Below are 12,450 nucleotides of genomic sequence, written 5' to 3'. Positions count from 1 at the left end.
AGATCTCTACACGTGAACACACACACACACACAGAGCAAGCCTTTTGTGGACATCACCTGTCAAGCCAGATTTGTTGGGTGGAATCTTCTGGTCTATTTTTCACAGAGTACTCAGAGGCAGCTGCTCTGATACCATGAAAGAAATGGTTTTTCAGGCATGCCTTTGAGATCAGCACACATTCACTGTATGTGTGAATCAGTAGTCACCAAAACAGCAGTGTATATACCACAGAAAGAGAGAAAGAAAACCAACTGGAGTGCAAGAAGAGAACTGTAGAAAGCAAAACCAAATTATGCTCTACTAATATTTAATATGTGATTTTACCATGGCGTATGTGTGATTGGATAAGATGAGATAAGATAAGATAAGGTAAGGTAAGGTAAGATTAGACATCTAGACAGACAGATGTTTAAAATATTTTTACTGCTAGGACTACATGAATCAAAAAAGTTTGGAGATGATTAAAGTCATGTGAACTAAAGTGATTTAAATATATATGCAGGCAAATAAGAGTTATATTACATAAATTAAAATTTTTAAATGTGTGAATCATGAGAAGTTCAATTTACAACACAAATTTTACATTTTTCTAATTTTTTTATATTGGTTCATATTTCAATCTACTTTACAAAAAGCTGCTCATACCATGTCCTCAATTAATAAATATTTTATGAAAATTGGCACTAAAAAAGACATTAGGACTTACAAAATTCCTTTCTGATCCAACATAAACTCAGTCAGCTTTTAATCTAAAGATTGAAGGATAAAATATCCCAAATAATCATACAACAATGAAAACAAATTAAAGTCAATTTTATTTTCTTAAATCATTTACAGTCAGCTTTGCTTTTACTGTACTGTATTAGGAGAAAAATCACTTTTATAGTCATTAATATTTTAAAGGAAATAAGCAATCAAAACCCAATCTGGAAAAATTAGCATCCAGCATAAAGTGATTTTAATTCATCAGGGCAATTTCAATGCTGCTAAATACATCTCCAAGAAAGTAGTGCTTATGCTTCAGTCTCCTGCCCAAATTTTATGGGATGTATAGCCAGGAAGAAATATTTTTCAAAGCAAAAAATACAAGTAAATGTGTGAGTAGGTTGAGAGGGGGGAAAGCATATTGCAATTCTGAAAGCCATGAATTCCAAGTGCCTCTTTTCATTCTACCCGTCTCTTCAAAACATAAAGGAAAGACTACAAAACGAGAATATTTAACACCAATTTTCAATTGTGTAACGCATAAACTATTTTCTGATGCTCAAGAGAAGTCTGAAAAGAAGTAAAGAAAGACAAGGTACAAAGAGGGAAAAGTCTGGTAAAAGACAGAGTTTTCATGTAATATGTAAAAAGAGAAATCCTAAACAGGAACAAGAGAGGGTATTAAAATGTCAATATGAATTCAAAATAGTCATATCTCCCTCAGATTATGCAACATTTTTTTCTCATTCATGTGAGTCTGTAATGTATTTACAATGGACTGTCTCTATATCCTAAGGAAGAAACACTGAAACTTTTAGCATTTTCTTTCTAAGAAACTAAATTTAGAGAATGTAGGAGGTATAAGTCATTTTAGCATTTACAATTTAAGGGGAAGAGAATTTATAGTGTCTTAAAGCAAATAAATAACAAACTTATTTAAACCTTGAGGTACTACATGCAGACTATTGATAATTAAAATGCATTACATTTTTAATTGGAATAGATATCTACGTCAATATTTGAGATGGCAACTGTTAATATTTAAGTCTGCAACTAAACTTTTATTTTTATCATATGAGTTAACATAGTAAATAACTAAGATCAGTTTTCAAAATGTAACCAAGCAAATAAATATCTATTACTAGTTGACTTATTTCATAGTAATTTTGCCACTTCTTATTCTGCATTTCCAGTTCCTTACACAAAATCTCATATATCATTGCCTTATATTGACACCTACTGGAAAGTACCAGAATTGTATATTTCTCATTTCATTATCTAATTTTAATTTTGCATCTGTTAATTTTGCATCTGTGAAAAGAAATTTAGAAGGTATCATTTCAACCGCAAATAACACAAATTTAGTTTTCCAAAAGAAAAGAGTAACACTTATCTTAAACATTTTAATTTCAATGGTTTCTTTAGGAAATCATAAATCTCAAGAAATCTGCCCAAAGAGTATTTCTGATGGGAATGAATTTATGCAATGACTTCAGCAAAATGAACTTCTGTTTATTTGGGGTATAATAATACAGCGAATTAAGCAACTTTCTCCAGTATTTGAACATCTTCTGCTTCATACCTCAGACTAACTTAATACATTGGTCATATGACTTGAGAAAAAGATCTGATTTTGTGAAAGTATGCATAGAAATGAATCAGAAAAATGGCCCAGCTAATAAAAACAGGATAATTTACAGTCATACCTGTAGCTAAAAAGATAAAATAACAAATAGCATGCAGTAGTGAAAGTGCTTTCCTTCTCGGTCATCAAAACTACCTGTTCATGAAATACATAAATATTTGACCAGAACAAATTCATTCTCTGAAGTGGACCAAAACACAGCACATTAAAATAATTAATTTACAAATGTTTACAACTGAATTATTGAGTCATATTAAGGTTTAATTAACTTCTTGTGCAAATGAAACACTTCTAAGTATTTCTGCAAAGAATACCCCACTATCTTCATCTGTCTCCCAAAACTTCTCAAAAAGTTTCCAGACAGAAATATATTTAATTGACCAAACTGTAAGGAATAAAAACATGATAAGGTTAATAGAATACTTGTCCCCCACCAATCTGCTGCCACATAATATGCACAATCTAGGTGCTCGGACATGTCATATTTTACATCATCAGAAATATAATCCTGTCCTAGAGACAGAGGTTCCACTTACAAATGAGTTTGGGCAGCTAACAAGACAATAAGATACATTCTTGGAAACGGTACTAGAATATGTTATGATGGAAGAATCCTGTGCTGAGATGCTGTATACACTGCTTTAACATTCCTGTTATAAGTCCTTCCCTCCTTTTACATCAAATCTCCACAGTTTTTGACAAAAGTAATAAGATGGCATAAGTATAGGTTAAATCAAACAAAACTATGACCAAAAATATAATAGCTAACTTAAAAAAATACAGGAGCTCATTCAATGGTTTATGGTTAGGATGACGTAGTTTTTGAAATTTGCAACTGTCAAACAAGTTGCCTCCTGAGAGTGTACTTAACCCACCTGTCCAAATAAAATTAAGTTCTTTAAGTTTAACTGGGAAGATTTAAGACTATAGGGAATATTGTATGGTGATATTGTCTAATACTCTCCGAAACGTGCTTTCATTTTTCAAATTGAAAGAGATGGACAGTTTCTAAGTAACCTGCTGAAAGATTATTTTAAACTCTTCTTTTAAATTTACTGAAATTTATGTAAAATTAATGTGCCATTCAATATTTAGACACTGCAAAGTATCACAGAGGTAACAGGTCTTAACGAATGTAGTTTTGCTGTATTTCACTAGCCCATCTCAGAAGACAAGATTTTTGTCAGATGCAAAATCAAATGAGCACAAAACAGGACTTATTCCTGATTCTTAAACAACATTGAATTAGCAGTTCATTTTAACAGCTTTACAATCAGTCACTAAAAAAGGAATTTTTTCCTTCATAAAAACCCTGAAAGGTTAGTTTTTAGAGCCTGAGACACAGTAGAATTGTCAGACACCAGAGATCCTTATTTTCAATCACTCAGTTAGTTACCTTACAGAGCTTCTGATACCGAGGAGAAGAAACTGCCATCCTTTGTAAACGATGTAACAAAACCACAACTTTCTGCAGAGACGTTCTCACCACAGCCATCATTTTAAGTTTACCACACTTCTGGAGACACCTCAGAATTTGCATTATAAATGAAGAGCAATGATCATTTCCTCCCGGTCACTGGACAATGATTTGCCAGTTGTCTGAGCATGCTCGTTTCCAGGAATGCATTTGAAAGATACAGGGGCTCACGTTCTAGGCAAAAGGCGACTGCTATCACTTCAACTTCTTCTCAATTTAAAAAACGTACAGAAATGCCACACAGAAAGCCCCCCAGCAGATGCTCACAGCTAGTACTTGCTCAGCCCGGCATGGCCAGGAAATGAAGCAAGTTGAGCAGCCAAACGCTGCCTGCTGCTGGAAAGGAGTGCGCTCAGTAGCCAAAAAGGATATTAAGTGAAACATTAAAGCTGCAGATACAAAGCAGACATCCCCTGGGAACAGAGATTCAACACATCACCAACACCAGCGCTTGCCTCGGAGCCGGAGCCGGTTTATATTAAGAGATCCAGTGGCATTCACTCACTCATTCTAAAGAGGGATGCCTTCACTACCTGACTAAACGCAGCTCTGGCGGTGCTGTGTGATGAGTGAATAGACCCTGTAATACATCTTGAGAAGAGCAGAAGGGTACCTGACTCTAATGATATCAGCCTGAACGTTAAGTGCTAATAAATCACCTCCAGACAGGTCTCAGAACAAGATCATCTAAAACAAAACAAAACAAAATTACCTGCAGGGGGTATGTGGCTTTACCTAAGACACCCCAAAAGCAGAGTAGTCCATGGGCTCACAGATGCATGCCTTAGGAGGAAAGTCATGAAAAATCAAATGTCTAATGTTAGGTTAGTACTCGTCTAATTCAAAAGCTAATAAAAAAAAATAAAAGTCTGTAATTGACTAATAAACATTCCAAATTACATTTCCCTTCAGACGGCATCTTCGTGATCTCATTTTATTTGTCATAAAGCTGTTTTAATTTAATGAGTAAGAAATATAAGACGTGATTATGTGATGTAAAAAGCCAAGTACAGAATTTTTGAGTCTTATGTGCATGTGCACAATTTGAGATGTTATCTTCTACTGCAGCTTGATATCATTGCAAATACCAAGTGGAGTAAAGTACTATTAGGAAATCGGCAAAATAACTCAGAATGATTAAATGACTCAGTCAAAGGGCACAGCCAAAAATAGAAACCAGATGTTTCTCATTATCAGTGTCCTGCTCAAACTAACAATCCACACATTCACCTTTCTGTATCCCTGTCATGATTCTCTAAAAGAAACGCAGTATTTTAAAATAGTTGGTGCTCTTCTGTTTCATCTGCCCTCTCCGTCCTTCACTTCAGCATGATTTAAAGTCCTCTATTGGGTCTTACAGAGCTGTGTTTATCAAACAGTGTTTTTTGTGAGCTTCTGCTTGTGTATTTTTTCCCCCTGTAGATTTTTACTGAGAACGTATACTGCCTCCTTCTGGAGAGGCTAGCAATGGCAAAATACCTATGCAAAGGCAAACTTAGAAGTAGCCAACTGATGGTGTAATTAAAATATTGTTTTTAGGCAAATATACAAAAACAGAAAATAGGTTAGTGATTGTTTAGAAGTGGGGAGATTAGAGAGTTGGCAAGGGGGGACTGACAGCTAAGGAGAATAGGGTTTCATTCTGAGGTGATGAAAATGTTCTAATTTGATTGTGATAATGGTGGCACAATGCTAAATATACTAAAAGCAATGCAATTGTACATTTTAGGTAGACGGTATATGAATTGTACATCAATAAAGCTATTATCAAAATTATATGAAGTTGTCATTGCTGTCTCTGAACCAGCAGAGGAAGTTTCCACGATACAGGTATTTCTCCCCCTAAATACGAAACTGAAAATGGAGCTGGGTATAGGGGAAGATTTGAAACAATCTAAACAATCAAAGTCTGCACCTATGGAACAAGAGGGTGAAAATCAGACTGGAAGAGAACACAGACGATGAAAATAAACCCAAAACTCATGTTGTTAGAGAGCAAAAATAGCCACCTGTTATAATAACACCCTGGAAGGGCAGCAGGATCTTACCCAGGAGAGAATAAGAACATTTCAGTTAACTGGTAATGCTGAAATATAAAGCTTACAATTAAGACAAATAATTAAAATGATAATATGCTAGAATGTGGGCATGAAAATTAAGAATAAATGCATTTAACTTAATAGATAAACTGGGAAGTCAATAATAGACTTACATTCAAAAGAAAAGAAAAAAAAGTTTCTGCATGTTTGGTCAAAGTCTCTCATCTGAATACAGATCCACAGTGACAACTGCGCAGATAGCAGGTATCTCCTCCTGGATGTTATTCAAATGCCTCATTTCAACATAGTCAAAATGAAATGTGCCAGCCCATCACACACCCCACTAACTCGTAAGGCTGCCTTGTATTTTCCGATATTCCCAACTTCAGGCTCTAATGCCAGCTGACAATCTTCTTTTTCTCTACCTCTTCCCCTGCCCTTACTGGACCCATACTATCAGGTTATTAGATCTACTCCCTCGTCACTGCCTCATTCCTGGTCATTATCACCTCTGACCAGATGGCTACAAGCGTATCCTACTGGACTGCTCTGCTGTCAGTCTTGCTCATTTCAAACCCATTCCTCATAACCATCAGCCACTCTCCTATAAAATACAAATCCTATTGCACCCTCTCTCTTGCTTAAAGTCCTTTAATGACTTCTCCTCATTGCCAACAGGTTAAAATACAAAATACTTAGCAAGTCACACAAGACCCTGTACAGCTCTCCAGAAGCTTCACTCTCTTGAAAAATCTCCTAAGGATCAGGTTTTCTCTTGCCAATAGCCCTCTACAGAGCAGTCAAACTAACTGCCTTGCAGCAGGGCAGTGACACAAAAATACATAAACTCAAATGATCACCCATCCTTAACAGAAATGACATGTACCAGAGCATACCCTCTGAAATTAATCTTCATCTTCCATTGTGCTTCCAAACTATCCTTCATCAAAATGTACCCCGATTCACCTCACACTGAATACAGAATAAACTTCGTCTGCACAACATACTCCCATGGTCCTGCGTCCAGCTGTCAGACACGAACAAGGACCACCAGTGACTGTGTTGTGTAAGCAGTTCCACATACACCCCTTGTGCACAGAGCTCACATGTTCTGAGGTCCTTAGTCCACATTCCTTACCACCACCACCACGCCGCCAGAAAATCTATTTATTATCAGCAAAAGGCATCAGGTCTCTAAAAAACATCAACCTACAAGCTGCCAAAAATAACGCCAAGGAATTTTTATTTTTTAATGAAATGGACAGAACGTTTTAAAATTAAGAACAGTTAATAAAGGAGCAAAGGAGCAAAAAATCATGCACATTACCACAATGTCAAACATGTTCAATATAAACAAATGCATGTGTTTGTCGTTAGACAAACAAAGAAGTTTTAATGGGCTCTTAATAAATACCCTTTTTAATGTTCCCTATGAAGCAAAACAGACTATTTTACCAATATTAAATTATTTTTGAGAAGCATTTACTCTACACATTGTAATGTATTTTAGTAGTTTAGTCAGCAACCTTTCTTTCTTGATGCTGGTTGCTGTAAGACAAGTAATCCTGTGCATAGCTATTTTTATTTAGAAAGATTTTAAACAGCTCTATTTACATGTATTTCCACAGTTTGAATATTCATCAAATATTGAGATGAGTTTGGGCTATGGTAAGACTAGATCCCAATGTGTCAGAAGACATTGTTAAATCCTAAGGCAGGCCTGTGTTTTGCTGGTGCCCATCACTGAGTTTATTTCAAGCCTCCTTTGCTCACTGTCTATAAGCTGTTACTTACCATATGCGTAGGCTAGGTATCTTGTGAGTTTAGCACCATTACATAAATTAAGTATCCATGAGCCTTTGTAGGTCAGGCTTATAGTTGTTTAAGTTATAAAAATTAATACATTTTAGCATCGATTCACATTCAGGGCCCTCTATAATCCCCTAAAAACAAGGTGATCACTACCGATTTTACCAATTGGCATTTAAGGTGACCAGATGAGATTCTAGAGGGTGAGACAAAAGAACATATCTAACTTCGATACGTGCCTGGTCACTTTCATTACCAAGACACATGTCTATTATGCAACAAGTAAGAAATAAGAAGGAATGTAAGGACACACAGATTTTTGTTAAATTAAACTAGTGAAGTCAACCATACACCTGAGTGGTCTGCATGCATGGGAGCAAGTTATAAATAAAACTATTCCGAAAAGGTCCTTTTAAAAATATATATAACTTTTCAATGAAAACAATTTCAAACTTAGAGCAAACGTGCAAGAATAAGATAGTTCCAAGAACGTGTCTGTGCCCTTTTATCCAGACCCATGTATTTGTTAACATTTTGACGTTTCAAGGGGAAAGCGTCCCTGAGAAAGCATTCACAAAAGGTCATCGTACTGAATTCCGTAATGGTGAAGCGAGGGTCCAAGGGCAGCAGTCGGTATCTACTTAAGAGTTTGCAGACAGAGCACAGTGTGGGCCACAATATGAGATAATGTAAATGTCTGCCCTTGAAGAACTATGTAGTCAACTGGGACAGGAGGAGACACGAATCAGATGACAATGGGTCATGAGTTGACCAGCACATCAGAAATAATAACTGTCAGAATGATGTGGGAATGCCACGGCATAAAGAAGCAATCAGTTGTGAAACGGGCAGACGAGGAGACTTCTCCACTGAAACAGACTTGAAACCAAGTTCTAAGTGTGAAGGCCTGTGATTGGCAAGAGTAGGTCATTCTGCACAAAGAAAATGGGCGTTCAAGGGCATTAATGCACTTGTACTTGGGGGCAGTAAAAGGATTCAGGTAGGCTTCATAAGAGTCCTCATACGGATTTTTTAAACGACAGATTTTGTATTCCCACATTTTGTGTAGAAGGAACTCGAACCTCAGACTAAATATATGGTATTTTTCAAGCTAAACACATAAAAGTAATACCTTCAAGCCCAATGTTCTTGGTTGTAAACTAACCCATAGAGCCTTTGCAGCTTTTATATTAAGTATTTATAATAAATGGAGAAAGAAACAACTTCATATTAGGAGGAAATGTTCTTATAATGTAAGATTCAATAAGACTAACTGTAATAGGGCTTTAAAATGACAGAAAACAGAACAGCTATGAGTCTATAAGTCTAAGTAAAGAATTATTACTTCCATAAAATAAGGTGTTTTTCCCCAATTATTAAGTAAAAGTACTTTATAGATCTTATTTCCAGAAACCAATTATTCACAGGGGCACATGGATTCCAGAGCAGAACAAGGTGACAAGCTCACCTTGCATGGTAGTAACTTTGCATGGAGCTGGATCAAACAAGCACAGTGTAACTAAAACTACTGGCTGCAGCCGCCCCGAGCACTTGCCTGCATCTGCTGTGTGAGTTCCTTGGCCAAGACCGTGTCCTGAAGAGCACTCTCCCGCTGAGAGGCATCCGCAAGCACATTAACTGTGGTTTCTGCCTCTTGTATCCACTTCAGGAAGTTCTCCAGGTCCCTGCGCGCGGCCTGCACGGTCCTCAGCTCAGCCTCCAAGGCACTCTGTCTGTCAGCGATGCTGCAAGGAACAACATGACAGACACATCTCCATTACTGACGGCGTGACAGTCCACATCAGGCACACCCTCAAGGAAAAATGGACAGACAGCCTCAAAAGAACCTTTATGTTTTTACGTTCCTAACATAACTGGGAGATTTCCTTATACGTGTGTCTTGAGTCATCCTTAATGGAGGGGTAATGTGAATTGTGAGGAGAGAGAGGGAGAGAGACACATAAATATGAACAAAATCACAACCGTAATATAAAATAATTACGGCTACATTTCATAACTCGTAAGTGTATGTTCAGTTATTCCCTAAACATTTTATTTCAATACTTGAGCATAATGCCTGACACTCAAAAGGCACTATCAATAAATATTCATACAAGGAGTGACTAAATGAATTCCAGGAAGAAGAAAAATCTGAAGAAACATTTAAGATCAAATAAAAATAATTTAAAGGGCTTACTTTACATATTTTAAACAATTCAGATCAATATAAATTGTTTCTTCAAGATGATTTAATAACATTATATTTGGAAGACATTGGACAACCAAGCTTTTATAAACCATTCATTAAATCTACATTCAAATTGAAACAGAGCTATCCTGGAGTTGCATGATTTAAGAGATGTACACACCTCTAAACTCAATCTATAAAACTTTATATACCTCAAAACTCCATAATAAGAAAACAAACAATATAAAAAATGGGTACCAACAATTTCACTCCTAGGTATTGAAACCCAAGAGAACTGAAAATGTATGTCCATACAAACACTTGTGGTACATAAATGTTTATAAGCAGCATTATTTATAATAGCCAAATAGTAGACTCAACCCGAATATCCATCAACTGAGAAACTGATTAACAAAATGCAATATATTCACACAGGAAATATTCAGCCATAAAAAGGAATGAAGTACCGATTCGCACCACAACATGGATGAACACTGAAAACATTATACCAAGTGAAAGAAGCCAGACAAAAGGCCACATACTGTGTGATTCCATTTATATGAAACCACCGAAAGGTAAATCCATAAAGAGAGGAAATAGATTAGCTGTTGACTAGAGCTGGGGAGTAGAGGTAATGGGGAAGAACTGCTAATGAATGGTGGGGTTGGGGCGGGGGGTAATAAAATGTTCTGAAATTAAGAGTATGGGGATGTTTGCACAACATGGTAAATACACTAAAAACCACTTATTTGTACACTTTTAAAAGGGTGTATTTCATGGTATATGAATTATATCACAATTTAAAAATCAGCACACATAATATGATCTCTTTTATACATATTTTCTATCTGTCCATATACTGATCCATCCATTCATCAACATCCATCCATTTGTCCTTCTATTTGCATATATAGAAGGAAAAATGTCTGGAATGTTATCTTAATTTTGAAATAGTTATTTCCAGGTGCTAAGATTTAACGTGGTTTACTTTGCTATTGATACTCTTCTGCATTCTTCGAATTTATAACGAACAGGTATCTTTTTTACAGATCAATAAACATTCTTTAAAAAATGGATAAAAGATTTAAATAGACACATCATCATAAAAGATATATGGATGGCAAATAAGCACATAAAAAGATGCTCAGCATCATTAATCATCAAAGAAACGTAAATTTAAACCATAATGAGATACCATTACATATTAGAACAGCTCTAAGAAAATAACGATACCGAGAGTCTGTGAAAATGCGCACCAACTGTAACTCTCACACATCGCAAGTAGAAGTAGAAAATGAAACAGCCATTTGGAAGAAGTTTGGCATTTTGTTTTATAAAGTTAACCATGCACTTAAGATACAATCCAGCAATCCTACTCCTAAGTATTTACCCAAGAGAAATGAAAACATATATCCACACAAAATCCATATGCAAATGTTTATAGCAGCTTTGTTCATAATGACCCCAAACTGGTAATAACCCAAATGTCATCAACTGGTAAACAGATAAGTTGTAGTACATACATATAATGGAATACTACTGAGACAGAGAAATAAACAAACTACTGATAGATGAAACAACATGGATGGAATCTGAAATGCATTCTGCTAAGTGAAAGAAAGATACAAAAGCTACATACCATGATTCCATTTATATGACATTCTGGAACGTCAGCAACCTCACCTCAGCATTTGCTTACTAAAAACCTCCAGTAGACTTTGGCTGCCTACAGAATAAATTTACATTGGTTTTCCTAGGACTCAGTGCCCTCCATAAACTATCACTAATCTACTTTTCCAGCTTTATCCCTAACTTTTCTCCAGTACTCTGTTCAAGTCAAATGGAATGTTCCTTTTTCTCAAGAATATTCTTAATACTATGTCCACATAAAAAATTTATATCTACATATGAATGACCTATTCAACCATCTCCACTTATAAAAATCCTACTAATCTTTCAAAGATTAAGGACGACCTGCTCCAAAACATCTCAGCCCAATTAGGTTTCCTTTGTCTGAGTTCATAAAATGTTAGTATGCCTCTTTATACAGAAAATAGTCACATGTATTCTGGGAAAGCCCTTAGATTGTGATCTTATTTCACTCTTAAATTTACCGTAACTGTACCATGGAGATTTCTTGTCTGTCCACCTATTCTATAAACATACTATGGTAAGAAGCAGTCTTTTGTATCTCCATATTTCTCAGAGTCCTTATTATGGTATTATAATAAGCATTTATAGAACAATGAAGATCGATTTATAATATGCCTTTAAAATTACCTCCCAAATATCATTTTTAAAGAAGCTACTGAGATATGTGCTCCACAAAACTCAGGTTGTAAATCCAAAAGGAGAAGATATGAGAAGCATGAAAACAAGAGATCCAACCCAGGGAGAAGCATACAAGCGCCCATGCTAATGGGGAAAGACCTCAGAAAAGAGGGGTGATGAATCCAAATTGGATCAGGTAAGGGCTGGCGTCACCATTCCAACTGCCATGTTTCTTGTTTAAATTTGACAAAATTAACAAAGGAAACACCTTGACAAAACAAAAAAATAACCCAAAATAGGACAAAAAAAAGAAAG

At 35.8% G+C, this 12,450-nt stretch overlaps 1 protein-coding gene across 1 annotated transcript in view; it reads right to left on the bottom strand.

Annotated features, from left to right (window-relative positions):
* Window positions 1-12,450, bottom strand: part of UTRN (utrophin) — a 463,855-nt gene that overhangs the window by 218,379 nt on the left and 233,026 nt on the right. The window contains exon 51 of the mRNA XM_074333962.1: window positions 9,232-9,421. Coding sequence (XP_074190063.1) covers window positions 9,232-9,421 — 190 coding nt within the window. The remainder of the gene's footprint in view (window positions 1-9,231; window positions 9,422-12,450) is intronic.

This window comes from Rhinolophus sinicus, linkage group LG05 (assembly GCF_036562045.2).
Source record: "Rhinolophus sinicus isolate RSC01 linkage group LG05, ASM3656204v1, whole genome shotgun sequence".
NCBI lineage: Eukaryota > Metazoa > Chordata > Mammalia > Chiroptera > Rhinolophidae > Rhinolophus > Rhinolophus sinicus.
This window is presented reverse-complemented; position numbering and strand designations above follow the sequence as displayed.